Source organism: Aspergillus caelatus (assembly GCF_009193585.1).
Source record: "Aspergillus caelatus strain CBS 763.97 unplaced genomic scaffold BDV27scaffold_10, whole genome shotgun sequence".
In the NCBI taxonomy this organism is placed as follows: Eukaryota; Fungi; Ascomycota; class Eurotiomycetes; order Eurotiales; family Aspergillaceae; genus Aspergillus; species Aspergillus caelatus.
Genome location: NW_022475273.1, coordinates 187,261 through 204,905, shown reverse-complemented (window position 1 = coordinate 204,905; position 17,645 = coordinate 187,261). Strand labels below are relative to the sequence as shown.

General features: G+C 46.9%; 5 protein-coding genes across 5 annotated transcripts; 2 read left to right on the top strand and 3 right to left on the bottom strand.

Annotated features, from left to right (window-relative positions):
* Positions 1-1,002: 1,002 nt before the first annotated feature.
* On the top strand, positions 1,003-2,118 carry BDV27DRAFT_152922 (uncharacterized protein; the record flags this gene model as incomplete). Its single annotated transcript, XM_032071675.1, has 3 exons — positions 1,003-1,806; positions 1,856-1,981; positions 2,041-2,118. 3 exons carry the CDS (start codon positions 1,003-1,005, stop codon positions 2,116-2,118), a joined length of 1,008 nt encoding a protein of 335 aa, XP_031932711.1.
* Positions 2,119-3,730: 1,612 nt separating this feature from the next.
* Positions 3,731-4,724, bottom strand: BDV27DRAFT_120611 (peptidylprolyl isomerase). The gene is made up of 4 exons (XM_032065151.1): positions 4,614-4,724; positions 4,383-4,552; positions 4,224-4,330; positions 3,731-4,176 (listed from the first exon to the last, which is right to left on the bottom strand). The coding sequence occupies exons 1-4, from the start codon at positions 4,654-4,656 to the stop codon at positions 3,999-4,001; spliced, it is 498 nt and encodes a 165-aa protein (XP_031932710.1). The 5' UTR covers positions 4,657-4,724; the 3' UTR covers positions 3,731-3,998.
* Positions 4,725-7,064: 2,340 nt separating this feature from the next.
* BDV27DRAFT_165122 (ESCRT-III subunit protein DID4) lies at positions 7,065-8,113 on the bottom strand (the record flags this gene model as incomplete). The annotated part of the gene is made up of 5 exons (XM_032073842.1): positions 7,980-8,113; positions 7,705-7,919; positions 7,577-7,637; positions 7,224-7,517; positions 7,065-7,193 (listed from the first exon to the last, which is right to left on the bottom strand). The coding sequence occupies exons 1-5, from the start codon at positions 7,983-7,985 to the stop codon at positions 7,065-7,067; spliced, it is 705 nt and encodes a 234-aa protein (XP_031932709.1). The 5' UTR covers positions 7,986-8,113.
* A 98-nt stretch (positions 8,114-8,211) lies between these two features.
* On the top strand, positions 8,212-11,653 carry BDV27DRAFT_120609 (mitofusin). Its single transcript, XM_032065150.1, has 4 exons — positions 8,212-8,667; positions 8,739-8,787; positions 8,839-10,904; positions 10,956-11,653. Exons 1-4 carry the CDS (start codon positions 8,346-8,348, stop codon positions 11,315-11,317), a joined length of 2,799 nt encoding a protein of 932 aa, XP_031932708.1. The 5' UTR covers positions 8,212-8,345; the 3' UTR covers positions 11,318-11,653.
* Positions 11,654-11,817: 164 nt separating this feature from the next.
* Positions 11,818-14,620, bottom strand: BDV27DRAFT_165120 (BRCT domain protein; the record flags this gene model as incomplete). The annotated part of the gene is made up of 7 exons (XM_032073841.1): positions 14,565-14,620; positions 14,452-14,513; positions 14,070-14,346; positions 13,390-14,009; positions 13,060-13,354; positions 12,928-13,008; positions 11,818-12,878 (listed from the first exon to the last, which is right to left on the bottom strand). Exons 1-7 carry the CDS (start codon positions 14,584-14,586, stop codon positions 11,818-11,820), a joined length of 2,418 nt encoding a protein of 805 aa, XP_031932707.1. The 5' UTR covers positions 14,587-14,620.
* Between the last annotated feature and the right edge of the window lie 3,025 nt (positions 14,621-17,645).

Genomic DNA, 17,645 nt, shown 5'->3' with positions numbered 1-17,645 from the left:
TCTATCAGTAGCACATATAAAGTCAGGAGTTATCAACATACCGCATCTAAGAGTAACCTGGTAAGCAACACCGCACGTTCGGTCAAAGGCAGCCTGGTTTGGTGTTGCTCAGGAGGTTGTCGAGTTCTAGGAAACTTTTGATAGAAAGCATAAAGAAACTGTCTTCTCCGTATGTTACACATGTGTTACTGAGCAAATTTCAAAAGAGGTCATAAATTTACTATTGACAATCAATAGTATAGAACCGCTGTTCGGCACAGGAATTTTAATTATAGGTGTTTTCTATGACGCTTAAACCAGTAGCAATTCTAGGCTGTTCGTTGAACGTGTAGAGCTTTAAGACATTTGCCGACTAGGTATACAACCAAGTATTCCTAGTAAAAGCTTTCCTTCTGCTAAGCCTTACTCGACTACCGTTATTGTTTACTATCCTAGATTTGAAGCCAGAGTTCCTGAGAAGGCCTCGGAAGTTTAGTCCGTTGATCCCATGTTGAATTCCTATATCTGCTATGATCAGCCAATGAAGCTACGGACTATTACTTATGTCAATACGACTAGTATTTTAGGGTGATTCATTTTGGGAATCTAAGAGGTAGTAGCTGAACTCAAACTCCGGTATTCAGCCGGGCGTTGAAAATCATGTCGATCACTCTTTAATAACTTGTCCATAATATAGCTTCAAAGAACCCCAATGAAGCTCTGTACAGTGAAAGGCAGTATGGACACAAATAACAAAATAGCTCAACTAGACATGTAACACAGTTGGGCAAAGTAACCCGTAGCTACGACTTTGAATGCAGAACCATCAAATCTCTCGAGTGCTCTATACTTCATTCAGGAGACTGTCTTGGCATATCAAATATATAAGGACATCCATCTTCCAGCATAGAGACATTTGTTTATCAACCCAAGCCATTCATTTTAATTTCCTAGTAGTCAGTTTTCTTTATAATTTCATTTCGTCTAGTGCTGGTCACTTCTAATATTTCGAGCACCGCAAAAATGAGGACTATCAATTTCTCTGTTTTTGTTCTTGCTTTTCTTTTTGCGTGCCCTGGAGGTGCGATTCCAATCGATAGCGATACTGGTGTCAGTGTGACTCCCGCTTACAACGGTTCGGCTCCTGGATATGTACTCGATAACGAAGACAATGCTGGTGATGCTGGTGCCATGGCCATTTCAACCGATGGCGACGAAACGTCACCTTGGGTTAAACGAGCTCCACCAGACTCCCAGTGGAAATTCGTTGAAGAGAAACCTCAGGGCGACAAGACCCTCCCTCCAGGATCAAGCGGCAATGCTGGCCAAGAGTTGGAATTCATTGAAGAGAGACCTCAGGACCCACATCGCCCCAAACAGTGGAAATTCATTGAAGCGAGACCCCAAGGTGACAAGGACCTCCCTCCAGGACCAATCCCTCAGGGCGACAAGAGCCCCACTCCAGGACCAAGCGGCAATGATGAACACCAGTTGCAATTTGTTGAAGAGAAGCCTCCGGGAGATGAGAAGTTCATTCCAGCACCAAGCGGCAATGATCGCCACCGGTTGCAATTCGTTGAAGAGAGACCTCAGGACAAAAAGGGCCCCCCTCCAGGATCAAGCGGCAAAGGTAGACAAAAGTGGAATGTCATTGCAGCGGGACCCCAGGCCGACATGGACCTCCCTTCTGGACCAAGCGGCAATACTGGCCACCAAGGACAATTCGTTGAGGAGAGACCTGAGGAGGATAGACCCCTTACTCCACTACCAGGTGGCCATGATGGTCGATTTCTGAGATCTGGAAGAGAGCCTGAGTGGCGGTATGGTGTAAGTCAAACCACAAACCGATCGCTTATCATGGAGCTGACTGTGAAAGACCTGTCACCATTCAACAAACAAGCGTTTCCCACACGGTCAATGCGTTGTCCAAATGGACATCCCCCGACCTATGCTTAAGAGCGACAGCTTGGAATGGCACGTTTCCTGTAGTGCGGATCACCCGGTAAGAGCATTATTAATAACGTATCATTTATTGTGTATTATGTGTACTGATCCTAGCAGTGCGGAAGTGAAGGGATAGGAGCCTGTACCATAGATGTCAGCGACAAGTATCATGTCCCTCATGCAGAGTGTACCTGAATGGGTCCATGAAAAGAGAAGGTCAAATGTGGTTGCTGCGCATGTTATGCTAGAGAAATATAGTATATAGCTCCCTTCTGAGCATGGTGTAGGGGAGGGTATTATGGTGCTTTGCTGGAAGCAGGGAGGGACACTGTGGTTCGATATTATACTACTTCCGCCTGTGTTATCCGTCCGTTTGATTGATAGAGTGCTATAATCAACTGCGTCTTTGGGGATAAACAAGATTCATGTATCCAGCTCAATCTTAATTGAGCTTCACCAAACTTCATTCGCGCTGAAGTCTCTCGGCACAATTGAATAGTCCAACGGTATGCTCTAATTTGGAAACATCCTGTATATTGAAGACAGGCGTCAGACTCCCTGCCACCGAATGAATCACTAGTCTAAGTATTACCGCTTAATTTTATTTACTCCTTGCCAAACCTTCCGGAAATAGTATCTCTATCTATACTCTTGTTGTTCCCCAAGCCCTAATTCCAACATACGGCCATTGTGAATTACCCCTATTCGGTATATTGTGGTATGTACATGTACGAAGCAAACCATAACCAAAACCTGGTTGTATTACAGTACATGTCTTAGGTATACAGTTGGAATTCAATTTCTTACTAGGCTATGCAAGCCTCGGAAACTAAGCCCTAGAAACAACGCTATCTAAGCTATGCCTACCAGATTCGCCCCTTTAATGAATCAAAGCTGCGCCGCATACTCTCTGACTGGCTGTCAATTCTCACCATTCCCTTCGACAGTATCTGCATGCCGAAAACTATGTATCACTAGCAATGGCTTCATATGTCCTGGAAGGTACCAACAGCTCAGCATGATGCCATCCAAGGCGCCGTAGAGAGACAGCTTTTATTGCTTTTATTGCTGCTTCTTTAGCAGCAAAGCTAGTCCAGAATTAACGTACCCTAACTGTCAGTCTCCATAGTGCTTGGTCATACACATTGCAGTACGTATCTAGCTAGATCCTTTTTCAATAGTAAGAGAGTATCATGCCGCTATTGAAAAGCATCAAGCTCCGATGGACAGAAGACCCGTTTGCTGAATCGCCCAACATAATTTGGGTTCTCACGGGTGAAGATCCGTCTGATTCTGGGAATATGGTATATGTCGGTACCAAGACCGAGAGAGGTATGGAAAGGGAAATGATATCAGTTTCCGGCATTTCGGTATAGTGGCGCAATTTAGGTTACTCGGTAGATTAATAGTTGCATTGTGGGGCTATGATCTCAGTTATCTATTTATAGGGAACGAATTAGTCCCCCGGCTTCTTGAATCTTGACTGGGGTGCCGGCTTGCTGGATTGCAAATGCCCTCTATCAATAACTTTAGTCAACTGCATTTTTCTAGGCTAGGCATACATACCATTAAAGCAAAGAGTGCTCCGACCCCGCCGAGGCGTCCCGATGGATTTCAATTGACCTTTTGATTCATTGCCCACACATCTCTCATGGTTTTCTCCACATAACCCCGGCGGCTGTTCCAAATCGTTTCCCACCAATTCGTTGGATTCTCACCGAGACGAGCTCCTCACAGTTCGATGACTGTGCGATATCCTTGAGGTTGATTGAGAATTCTCAGTCACATGAGAGGAATCCATCCCTGCAAGTGATGTGTATACACGAGATTACAGTGACCTCCGATGCGCACGCTGGTAGAGCGCAGAATGCTAGTCAAGAGATTTCATAATGTGCTGGACGCTACTAGACTCGGAATGCAAATTAAGCTACCATGAGCTTTTCTTCGTAGATTAGAAGTACTTTAAGCAAATCCTCTATTGGCTATAATGAATGACCAGATTTGCTATCTTCAACCCAATGTCTCATGTTATCAGTTTTTATACCTACCTTTATATTCCCTATCAATTTATACATCTATTGAAGCTGACCAGACTCGAGAATCTGGACTTTGGCACGGGGTGTACCCTCGTCAGTTCCGAGGGATTCGATCTTTTCCACCAGTTCCATGCCTTCAGCGACACGGCCAAAGACGACGTGGGCTCCATTCAACCAAGGTGTGGGAACCGTGGTGATGAAGAATTGAGAGCCATTTCTGATTCGCGGTGAGCATCCTGCCATCAACAAATGGATTCAACTTACGTGCCCGGGCCAGCATTGGCCATGGAGAGAAGACCGGGAACGTCGTGCTTCAACTTGAAGTTCTCGTCGGGGAAAGTTTCGCCGTAGATCGATTTACCGCCGGTGCCCTGTTCATCTTAGCTGTGATCACTATGTATAGTAACAATATGGGTCGCTTACATTTCCACGGGTGAAGTCACCACCCTGCAGCATGAACTCCGGGATTATACGGTGGAAAGAGCTTCCCTTGTACCCGAATCCCTTTTCACCGGTGCAAAGGGCGCGAAAGTTCTCTGCGGTTCTAGGTGTGACGTCGGAGAATAACTCGAAAATGATGCGGCCCTGGGGGTCTATGGTTATGGGATGTATCAGTAAAGTCATTCGAATGGGGATTTGTGTGCTGATTCTTACTGCCGTTGATTGCGATGTCGAAGAAGACAATAGGCCGGGACATGGTTGCCGATGAGTGACGTATGGATAATTTTCTGAAGATAAAAATAAATGGTCGGATGCAGGATTGCGTTTATCGCAATCGATTTTTATTTATACCAGATTTAATCGCGGGGTAGTGGGGATGACGTACTAGCTTGCCTGTTGATTTTCGCGTAATACCCCAGAACTCTTATCATTGGGCGGTTTTTATTTTCGACATCCACTTTAGGACGGGAATCAAAATGTAGCTTATACGGAGTACTTCGTTCTTGATTATCTTATCACAATAACTACATTGCACAACGAAAACCACATATAACCAGTCAATCATTCACTCCTGGTGGCTTCTATAAAATCAATAACGTCCTGGGCTGTTCGTACAGGTCTGAAAGTAGCATATGCAAAAGAAAAAGTGAAAAGAAAAAGAAAAAGAAAAAGAAAAAGATAGACACATTGAGACACTTACTAGTTTCCATTCTTTCCACATATTCATCCGTAATCTCTACCCCAAATTCCTGACAGCATCGTCAGCAAATCTATGGATCACGAAAAACCATCAAGGACAGGGCGTTGTGGGTAAATGGCCCCCCTACTACCTCTTGAAAGACTACCATAAGCTCGTCAATGTCCAATTCATCGGCACCCAGGTCAGTCACAAATGCCGCATCATTCATCAACTGCAAGAGATCTGTTAATATTAAGTAACATAATAGATAGATAGATGAAGGTCACTTGCATCCTCCTCGTTGACGCTGAGTTGCTCTGAAACTAAGTACTTTTACTCTCTTCTCAAGATCGGACATATTGTATTCGAAGATAGTCAAGGGCACTAAGAAGATTCTTGATTGAAGCGACGAAGTCGATCGGGCAGCGTGAGGTGTAAATATTTTACATTCCATCTTGAATGCGAGTGCCATATTTAATACTCTTTACATGGGGCAGCCCCTCATTGCTTCTGAATCTAGTTATCCTTCAACTTAAATGCTATCGTTGGTTCGTAATATGTCAGCGTCCGGGTATATTTTCTGAGAAAACCATCAGCACCTCAAGACCGGCATGTACAATGAGAAAGAATTGCCGTTGGATCAAGACGCGTGGTAGAGATGATCACACCTGAGATTTTCACAACCATTCCCATGGTTTCCTGATGACACAATACCTCATGCAATAAGGTCATTGATGGGGCTGGTGGGAAATATCCTGAAATCCGAACGCGATGGTCTTCATTAACTTTGCTCTTGTATTCATCGCTCAGCGTAGACTCTGTTTTGCAACTATGCCGCGAAGACATGCTTGGGCCTCTTTATCATGGTACAACTACCTATCTACAGAGTTTGTTAGTTCTCAAAGCGAATGCGTCTCAGTTCATCTATCTATTTTCTGAGGTGCCCTCCCAGTGTGTGTTGCCCTTGGAGGACATTGATGTCAGTGGGATGAACTTGAGTATAGCTGCGCCTCTAGACAATAGCTATAGACGCGATCTACCCAGCAGTATAGCTATGTTTCTTTCAGGGCTGTTGGAAATACGATTGGCAGTTTCTCATCACTTGAATATGACTCTTGAGCTTCTATGCCGATGCGATCTGCTTCTTGATATGGAACCGAAAGAAGAAATGAGTAAGGAAAATCGGAGATCGCCTCAAAGCTTGTTCAAATACAGAAGCCTACTAGTAACTGCCGTGAACTTCATTGCGATACAAACCCATATCAAACTCTCCTATACGTCTACAAGGGACCCAACTAACTGATCGCACTACTGCGTTCGGTCATGCAATGGCAACCACCTTCGGCCCCACGTGCCCCATCATTTTGATCATGTAATTAAGGATAATTAACAACTAAAAATGCAAACATAAGGTTAACAATACGAAGTATAACTATAACCAAAGCCAGCCATACTGGGTATTGCCTGTTTAACCTAACCTAAAACATTACTACATCTGTGTGGTATAGCTATGTTTGAGAGCTTACCAGGTCTGACAGGCATCAGTTTAGCTTATTGCTATGGAACCTTCCGGCCATCTAGCCTGTACCATGGATCACTGGTTCAGCGAGACGTCTCACTTGGATAAAATACAAGAAATGTAATTTACAGGAACATGGGTTTTCCGTGTATTATCTCAAGAGAAGTACGAAGTATAGGTACCGGTTATCGCTGATATGAGTAGGTAAGAGTTAGGCTGAAATCTGCGCTACGGCAAGGCATAAAATCCCTTGGAAACCTGTAGTACCGAAGTACTCCCGGAGAAACTCAGATTCGTCTTCCCTGGTAGATCGATGTGGCGAACTGCCTGGATTGCTGATTGTATCACATTAACCTGACATGAAAGAAGTGGCGTCGTAATCGATGCAAAGAGTAGGCCCGTCATGGATGAACGTGAGGCTTGAAGAACAAAGAAGATATAATAAAGGAACAAACAGAGCTCATGATCAACGTCGAAGACTGTCTAGCCTAGCCTGTAGATCGTCATCAGCTGAACTCCCCCCGGCACCAACCGGTTGGGCAACTCGAGTCTCGCCGACTGCAGTCTTCTGTATGTCGGTTGGCGTCTCGCCCAGCTGTTCAGAAGCAAATATTAGTATGCGCACAGCTCTGGCGTAGACGAAGAAGAGAACACGAACCGCCTGGCTGAGGTCTACACCTATTTCATCCAAGACTTCCTTAACAATATCTTCACTATCTTCATCCTCGCCCTCCATCCCTGTTGCTTCGTCAATCGCGTCATCCATCATTTCTTGTCGCTGATCCATAATATCGTTTTCTCGTTCAAATTCCATAGCGATTCGTTGCAGCGCGGGAAGGTTCATTTGTCGGTTCATACTACCCAGTAGCATTGTGGCACCTTTCATTGACTGCATCATCTGCTCATTGCTGCGAACGGTCTGCACAACATCAAGTGAGTAACAGGAACCGCCATTCGTGCGCTTCGGGACCATCCTACCTGAATGCGAAGGGAAATCGCTTGAAGTTGTGTTCGCATTTGGTAGAATTTCTGGATGTACCTAAATCCGGTACACTCCATTAACCCATAGCCATGAAAGCAGAGCGCACTTCCTTTGGTATGCATACCGTCTTGTCCTGACCAGGTCTTTGGCCTGGATCTTGCAGGCTCCAATCTGACCATTTTTGGCGCTCTTCTTGATGTCCTGCACCAGCTTCTTTTCTTGATTTTCCAGCTTGGTTCGCTCCCGGTCTAATTCGCGCTGCGTTCGGTCCAGAGCCCTTTGATGTTTGCGTAGGCGCTCTGCTGGTGTCATGCGCTTTCCGAATGCCCACTCGATAACCTAGACCATGAACAGCGTAAGCGGGGATATAAGTACGGCGAATAACAACGGACAACATACATTCATCTTGGGCAGTCAAGAAAGATTCTCAGTACAAACGGTGAAAAATGAGACCAAAGAGACTGCGTAGAAGGTACAAATGAAGAGAGCAAGATTGGGGAGGGGGAATATCTGATTCGATCCGAATGCCGCGCGGTGACATCAAACCTAAGCACTAATACACCGAACGGGCGGATCCAAACTGTTAAGTTAAAATTACGGGGGCAACAGTCACATGGCGGCGACCAACCCCTTTTGGGGCATGGAATTTCCACGCCGTTTTTTATGCTCATGTAAGCGGGTCTCCCGACTGACGAAAAAACAAGTTCCGTTTCATCGCATCTTGCCTAACTCTTCGACTTCCATGCACCACACATCCTTTTCGTCATGAGTCAGGAGTATTTTCCCGGCAACGGCGGTTCCTCTGCCGGTGAGGGTTCGTCAAGACATCCTCCGCAGCAGGAAGCGTCCGAGTACCCTTTCTTCCCGAACGCCCCTCCCGCGTACATGACCGTTGGAAATGGCTCGACCTCGGAGAGCGCTACGGCCTTGATGGCATCGTTGAACAGAGACTCGGGCTATGGTGACAGTATTGCGAGCGACAGTTTGAGGGATGGCAATGCGGGTGGCGACTGGAGATCAGATATGATGGTGGATAGGCCGACCCCGATGCATACTCCAACGCTCCCGGGACAATGGAATCCAGCAGGTTGGTTACTCCGAGCATCACCGGTATCTTTTTTCTGGCCCATATAGTTTACTAACACGGGTGTACTCCAGCGGAACATGAACGACAGGTTGTGGCGAGCCATGTTCACCAGCTACTCTAGTACGTTTGCGACTACAAAACAGCCGAATGAAAGTTCTAACCGCTTTGTAGCAACTCCAACAGGACGAAACTAGGACGCGCTATTACACGGACTCTCGAGACCTTGAAGGACCTCCAGGACATGAATCGTCAATGGCCGGCCCACTACCCGTCGGTACGAGATGCTCCAGATCATTCTTCGAACAGACCCGCGTTGCGCCAGGCACAATCATTCTTCGATGATGGGGACATTCAACAGGGAGAGTTCAAACCTGGACCTATTAGACGAGCGGCTACAGTATCAAATAGCGACGACCTGGCTGCAGCGGAATCAAGTGCCGCTGCGGAGCGTCGGCCAGCGCCAGAGCCGAGATTGATGACCCCGCAGATAGCGCAGGAATTTTCTATTTTGAAGCTAGACTTGAAGCTGGGTGCTCTGTCTCAAGTGGAATTGGTACATTCGTTGGAAAAAGCCTCTATTGCGTCTCTTTTGGACGGAAAGATCAGCCAGAGTGTCAAACACCTTCTCTCGCTGCGCGACAGGATCGAAGATACTTCAAGTAAGGTTTTGATCACAGGTGACCTTAATGCGGGAAAATCGACTTTCTGCAATGCTCTGCTGCGTCGCAAGGTTCTGCCTGAAGACCAGCAACCTTGCACCAGCATTTTCTGTGAGGTTCTTGATGCGCGGGAGAATAGCGGAGTTGAGGAGGTGCATGCAGTCCACAAGGACGTTGATTACAATCGCAACGATGAGAGCACGTACGATGTGTATCCCTTGACTGAGCTCGAGAATATCGTGATCGACAACTCTAAATACATGCAATGCAAAGTCTACGTTAAGGACGTGCGAACTATTGACGAGTCTCTGCTGAATAATGGGGTCGTCGATATTGCTCTCATTGATGCCCCTGGTTTGAATTCCGATTCCTTGAAGACAACCGCGGTTTTTGCTCGGCAGGAAGAGATCGATGTTGTTGTGTTTGTCGTTTCCGCTGCCAATCATTTCACGCTCTCGGCCAAGGATTTCATTCACAACGCGGCAAAGGAAAAAGCTTATATGTTTATCGTCGTCAACGGATTCGATCAGATTCGCGACAAGCAACGGTGTGAGCGAATGATTCTTGACCAAATAAACAAGCTTAGTCCCCGTACGTATAAGGAAGCTGCAGAACTCGTTCATTTCGTATCAAGCAATGCCGTTCCCGTTGCGCCTCCTATGTCTGTGGAAAGCTCTGGTTCCGGTGGTGGCGGCGGCTTCGATTCCGACGGGGATGACGATGACGACGATAGTAAACCCAAAGGCAAAGGAAAAGACAAAGGGAAGGATAAGCAGAAGATCCAAGATTTCGAGAACCTCGAAAGCTCCTTGCGACGATTTGTTCTCGAAAAGCGTTCTCGCTCGAAGCTCGCTCCTGCCAGGACCTATCTTCTCAACTTGCTTGGAGATTTGAACTCACTGGCCTCTGTCAATCGCGACATTGCCCAGGCCGAACTCAAGCGTGTCACAGAAGAATTGGCAGAGCTCGAGCCAGCTTATGAAGGTGGCCAGAAGAAGAAGATAGAGCTCGACGTGCAGGTTGAGAAAAACATTGATGATTCATGCGAAGATGTCTACAACCATACGCGGTCGACTTTGTCGGACACTATTGCTCGCGTCTCGGAGGCTGATTTGGGCGTTGAATACCCTGGTATCTTCTCTGCATTCCAGTATGCGGAAGATTTGAAGTTAGCCATGCTGGAGCAAATATCTGCAGCAGCTTCAGCTTGCGAGGACTACGCGCGCGTAAAGACAGTAGACGGTGTAGAAGCCATTCAAAAGATTGGTCTTCTTCACGTGGGAGACAAATTCGCACCCTTGAATTTCCGTGCCGATATGATGTTCCGCCGTAGTCGACGCCATACATTTGCCAAACAAGTCGACACCGAAGTTGAACTATTGGACTTCTTCGACATTGCTGGCATTTGGGAGCGCCAGGAGAAGGTGGCTGGAACAGGAATGGCCATGACGGCTGTCACTGTCCTCGGAGGCAGGGTCTTCGGCGGTATTAGCTGGGTTGACAGCGCGTTTAGTGCAGCTAAGTTCCTTGGCCCCAACAACTTGCGGCGCCTCTTAGTTCCGGGTATAGTCGCAGCTGGTAAGTGTTTACTTCGTACCGAATTCTTGAGGACAAAACTAACTTAAACAGCTGCTTTGACTGCTGCATACGTACTTTCTACGATTCCCACCACATTGCCTCCTCGCCTCTCCCGCAAGATCGCCGCCGCTCTTGAAGAGAAAGACTACGTACATTCAAACGCCACCCGGATCTCGACTGAAGTCCGCCGGGTTCTCCGTATCCCGGCCAACAATCTCCAAGCCAGTCTCGCCCAAGACATCGAAGACCTCGGAAGACGCAAGCAAGAAGTCAGCAAGACCAAGGTTGAAAGTGAGAATGCAAGCAAGTACTTCTCCAACCTCTTCCGGGACAGTGGTGAGAACAGAAGGTCTGTAGAGAGTATAGACCTTGATGGCCCGCTGCCGGGTGCAATGGGTGCCCATGAGCCATGAGCTTTGAATCTCCCTTGCGTTATATGTACAAAAAGTAATGATTCTATATGAGTTATCCGGCCGGCTGTGTCTCGAGGGTGCTAATTCTGTTTCGCTTCCCAAATATCCCTATCCTGTACAACAATTATTGTTTATCCGTTTTAACCCCTTCCACCTCACTTATCTTTATTTCCCCATTCCATGAGGCCGTGATTCACGTTGATAGCCGTCCTGTTTATACCTGCATTGGCGTTCTTTGAAGAACTCAGCGTATTGGATTCCCACTCTACCTGATGCTTTATCTAAAATCGTAGGTAGTCACCTATCTACACAGTCGATTGTTATTGCAGAGAACTTGTCATCTTTCCTGATCCAAAGCGTACTAGATAAATGATAATAGATGGTATCAATGAATAATTCCAAGAATGACCAAAGACGCCACTTCGATGCTATCTATGCCATGCACAAAACCATCATTAGAAACATGAGCATACACGCCTGACAAAGGTTTCCGACAGGATCTAAAAAGTATTATCCTCCGCAACCTTGCCTGCATTTCTCGTTCTCCGTCCAGACCCCCAACCCACATTTTCGAGTTCCTTAACTTCACCCACAATTAAATCCTGGTTAGCAGACTTTTTTTGGACGAGTTTACCGGCCTGATTGAGAAATTTCTCGCGCATTGCAACAGCATCCGGATCTTCGTAGTTCAATTGCGTCATTGGAGGCGGCGTTTCAGACTCCTCGTCTTCATTAATACGGTCTCCTTCGAGGAAATCGAATCTTCCGCTGTTGACGAGGGATGGTATCCCGTCTGTGTTGACGCTGTCTATTGCGCTTCCGCACCCGTCTTCGTTTAGGGTGTCGATTGAACTAGCGCGAGAGAAGCCTTTATGTTCGGTAGAGCGGACAGAGGCATGAGATGGCGCTCTTCCAAGAAGAGGTTTTCTGCGTCTTGAACGGGGGCGGTCACCGTTCTCTCCTGCGTCTGATGTGGATCGCGAGTTTGCTGCTCGTGCCTGCTGGAGGAATCCGCTCAGCGTAGTCTCGATTGCTGATAGGGAGGTTGGATCTGTGGCTCGTTCTGAAGCTGTGCGCTTTCTTGGTGATATGTATGTCGTGTGTTGTTGGCTTGGTTCTTTTGTGGGGGATTCCTGTATGGTGGGTTCTTTTTGTGGGATTTCAGACTTCTCCTGTAGGGGTGTTGAATGGCGCCAAGGGACTTTGTCTGTTTCTTTTGATGTTTGTCGAATGAGCTTGTTCGTTGGGGGGTGATCTGGGTAGGGCTGAGACTTGGTTGCGTTGTTACGTTTTTTAGGGTCCTGAGACTGTTCCTTCTGATCCGGGCGAGAGCCAGCTCGCTTTTCCGGGTCTCGACTGCTTTGTGAAATTGGCTTGCGAATCAGAAATGGCTCGAATGGCTGCTTTTGTGCTTTCTGAATGGTGATCCACAGCCAATCGACGGTGACTGCGGGAACGTTCCATTCATACGTATGCCGTAGCTTTTCTTGATTTGCAGAACCAGTATCATTACATAATAAAACAGATGCAGTTGGCGTCAGGTACTCATTATAGGTTGCCCCTACAATTGTTAGTTCACGAAGGAGACCTAGCATGTAGTCGGAACTTACCAATCAGACTTACAAGTTTCGATAAATGTAGAAGATCTATACGAGAGACTCCTGTAGAGCAGATTTTCATACCGTCGAGCCCTAGCCTAGTTAGTCTGCACAATCATACGTGAACAGAAAAGAGGGATTTACCAGGGATAGGTAATCGAGGAATTGGTGTGTTTGCTATGTGTGATTCTGGGGGTACTAGAGCCTTGGCATCAAGGCATCTTTCTAACCACATATCGGTTACAATTTCACATTCGAATGCTAGATCATCTGTGGAGGGAACCTGGGCTCGAGGCATTTTGTAGGGGACAATCGTGTAGAGACCATGGCCTCTCTTAGGAATGTCCGGCCGCGAGAATTCGCTCAATGAGCCGACCAACTGGGCTCCATTGAACGAAAGGTGTTGACGGAGGACATTCATCTGTAACTTAATCAGATGCTATAACAAAAAGATTATTGCGCACACAAACAAACCTGTTTTGAAGAGAATCCATGGATGAAGAAATAACAACCGTCCAAAAAGCCATCACGGTGACTGGTCGCTTCAGAGGATTGTTCTCGAGGCTTTTGGATCTTGTCATTGCCTTGCTCGTGGGCTTCCGCAAAAGTAGTTTCACTAGCGAATGACTTGGCCTCTTGGACCATAGATGCGCGTTTGGCGAGAAACTGACTGTCGTCTTTCTGTTGACTTCCTCTGGAACCTGTGCCTACGATATCACCCCAGATTCCTTCGTTCTGGTCTACCAATTTGGCACTTGCAACGCGGCGCAGCTTTCTAGGGCGAGGATTCGACGAACTCTCGTTACCCGGATCTTTTTGCCGAGCAGTAGGCTGTGCACGATTCCAGGCCCCCGCACCCTGCTGGTCGTCCGGCACAAGCGGGTGATACAATGTCTCCTCCAGGACCATTCCACGCTCTATACTGTCGGTGAACCATTTCACAGTAATGACCTTGATGTTCCATTGCGTTGCAAACTTGTACTTCTGACTCTCCGTATCTCGTGCGATAAGATGGGTGACTTGTTTCGTGAGATCTTTTCTAAATTCGGCTCCATGTACAACGGCCGTGTCTTGGATATAGTTTCGGAATGCCACTGAAGTAGTAAAAGCCTTAGTATGTGTCGATACGGCGTAGAATGTCCATTCCCACTTACTATCCTCGAATCCTGTTATACATATACACAATCCAGCGAACGTCGGGAATTTGTATTGTTCTTCCAAACCTCGGACGTCTGTATCCTCACCTTGCATCCATGATTGGCGGACCGCTTCTACCCACTCAGGCTTAAGGACAGTCACATCCGCTCGTTCTCGTGCAACAAATTTGTATTTCGCAGTGTTGATCTCGCCGATAATCAAATGGGTAACATCAGAGGTTAGGTCAAGTTTGAGAGTCGCTCCCATCTGGCGTGCGATTGTAGCCAACTCCGTCTAGTTTCGAAAATCTTTGTCAGTTGCCGCGACCAATTACTTGAAATGATAGTAGGAGAAAAGCCAGAGCATCAAAGATCTTCGAGGAAATAGCATTTCACTGACCCGTTGTTCTGGTAGAATGGACGTGAAGCACAAGACCACCCCCGCAAGAGGATGCTCCTTGTCTGCCACTTTATTAGTATAATGTCATAATATAAAATGTATACTTTACTTACTTGAGGCACCTTTCTCTGCCATACTTCATGATTGGCAGCGCATAAAAATAGCCTTAATCGCTCATCAATTGATTTGATACTTCCGATGCCGCATTGGCGCGTTTCCGTGATGCGCTATCACGTGATTATAGCACTTTAGAGAAGGCCCCGAACACACAAACGTAAGACGTATTAAGTTGGGGTCCTTAAGATAGGAGATCCTCTCACTAGTGATTCAAGTTATAGCAAATATTCTTTGTTTCTTTGATTTTCATTTCCAGCAAGTTGAAATCACAGTGAAATAATGAACTTGCCCTGTGTGGTAGCCCTTATCGGGATCACGTGTGATATGGAGCGCGTCTCATTCTAGAACGCGGGTCGCGAAAGTCCCCAATCAATGAGATTGGCTATATAATATTGATGTGCCACCGAATCATATTTCTCCAGTTTGCGTGCTTGTGTATAAAGGAAGGAACCTGGGTTTAGTTCGTCAAGCCTTTTCATATGATCTGAAATTGACATTGCAGGTTGCATGCAGATACTCGACTGCCCGACAAGCGCCGGAAGGGACCGTAATGTTCAAGAAAGCTGTACAAGACCATTCAGGAGGATCAGCTAAACCCCTTCAGTCCAGCCTTCTTCGCAGCAATGGGACGCAACCACCGAAAATACCGCCGCAGTCAGTAGGAGTCAAACGGAAAATCGAAATGGCCAATGCCGGCGGATCTGCCCTAGGGTCTTTGCACAGCGCCGTATACTTCGATGAGAATGATTTCGATGATGATCTTGACTTGGATAGCGAGGAGCCAGAGCCGTTTATACCACCGCCAAAAATCGTGAGACCGAACAATGAGAGGCAGATACCCTATCACGGTACAAATCCAACTACCTTGGCGACGCATACGAACAAGCCGGCTCAAGTATCAACGCCTGCGATAAAGAATGATGATTTGGAGATAAAGTACCCTGAGCTGCCTCCAATTCCTGATGATGATGATCCGGTACCATCCAGCAGCATACCAGTTCCTTGGTCCTCCTCACCACCCTCTCACTTTCAGAAACCTACCAGTTCGCGAACTCTACCGTGGCTTAAGAAAGAGGAGCCGGCGCCGGCGCCAGCGCCAGCAGTACAGTACAAGAAGCCAGAAACGCCTGCGCGTTCAAAATCTACTGCCATATGGAACAAATCGGCGAGCGCAATCAAGGAGGAACAAAAGGAACTACGCCGACAGTATAAAAGTCAGAAGTCCGATTCTGTGCAACATCGCCCACGTGCTAAGATCGCGTCTTTATTCCTCAGTGATGAACAAAAGCACGTACTTAATGCCGTTGTTGAACAAGGGAAGAGTATATTCTTCACCGGTTCCGCCGGAACTGGAAAATCAGTTCTCATGAGAGAAATCATAAAGAAACTTCGCGACAAGTACAGGAGAGAACCTGACAGAGTGGCAGTGACTGCCTCAACAGGTCTTGCTGCTTGTAACATCGAGGGTGTTACCCTTCATAGCTTCGCAGGGATAGGGTTAGGCAAAGAGCCTGTTCCTGAGCTTGTTAAGAAGGTCACAATCTGCACCAACCCCTACAGGAAGGTACTTATATTGACACATCACAGGTCAAGAGAAATCCCAAGGGCAAGAACCGTTGGCTACGTACAAAAGTTCTGATTATTGATGAAGTATCTATGGTTGATGGAGACCTCTTTGATAAGCTCGAGGAACTTGCGCGACGGATTCGAAACAACGGCCGTCCTTTCGGCGGTATTCAGCTTGTCGTCACCGGAGACTTCTTCCAATTGCCTCCGGTCCCTGATGGCAGTAATCGAGAGGCGAAGTTTGCGTTCTCTGCCGCTACCTGGAACACCTCTATACAGCACACAATCCTCTTGACCACCGTTTTCCGTCAAGCAGATCCTGAGTTTGCCAACATGCTCAATGAAATGAGACTTGGAAAGCTCAGTCCGCGGACGATCGATACCTTTAAACAACTATCACGGCCACTTGACTTTCATGATTCACTTGAAGCTACGGAACTGTAAGGTCACGCCATTAAAAAACTAAGCGGGCACTAACATAGAATCACCTAGGTTTCCAACACGCCAAGAGGTAGAGTATGCAAACGGTGCAAGGATGCAAAGACTGTCCGGCGAAGTGATGACTTTCAATGCCGCAGATTCGGGCACAATTCAAGACGCGCAGTATCGTGAGAAACTGCTGGCCAACTGCATGGCTCCTCAAGTAATACACCTGAAAAAAGGAGCGCAAGTCATGCTCATTAAAAATATGGAAGACACACTCGTCAACGGGTCAATTGGACGAGTGGTCGCTTTCATGGATGAGGCAACATTCGATTTCTACCGCGAGAATGAAAGCGACTTCGCTGGTGACCAGGGCGCCCAAAGTGATGAAGAGATGATGAATCGCTCCCGCAAGAAGCTTAAGTCTCTTGCTCACAAAGAAGGGGGAATCGTGGTGAGTAAGAAATGGCCTCTGGTCTGTTTTGTACAGCCGGATGGAACCGAAAGACACCTGCTTTGCCAACCAGAAACATGGAAGATCGAGCTTCCCAACGGAGAGGTTCAGGCTCAGCGTGCACAGGTCCCATTGATTCTTGCCTGGGCCCTGTCTATTCACAAGGCTCAGGGTCAGACGTTACAGCGGGTTAAAGTCGATCTTGGACGAGTTTTCGAAAAAGGTCAGGCTTACGTTGCTCTAAGTCGTGCAACGTCCAAGGAAGGCCTGCAAGTCACACGGTTTGATGCGCGAAAGGTCATGGTGCATCCCAAAGTCACCGAGTTTTACTCTAAACTCACCAGCATCACTGACGTACTCAAGCCAAAAGGCGGGTCACGGGCTATTCCTGGCCATTACCCTGAAGACGACTTTGAAGATGATTATCTAGACTATCTATAAGGGTAAGAGCTTTCACTCACCGTGGGGCATACAAACAATACTTCTATTATTACGTTCTTCATCTCTACCTTACATTTAGATATTGCTAAGAAGCTCCTATACGTTTACGGATATGCATGTAAAATGATACCATTGTGGGTTTAAGTTTGATTGGTGTTGATATCATGTGAGAGATGGAAGTCACATATACTAG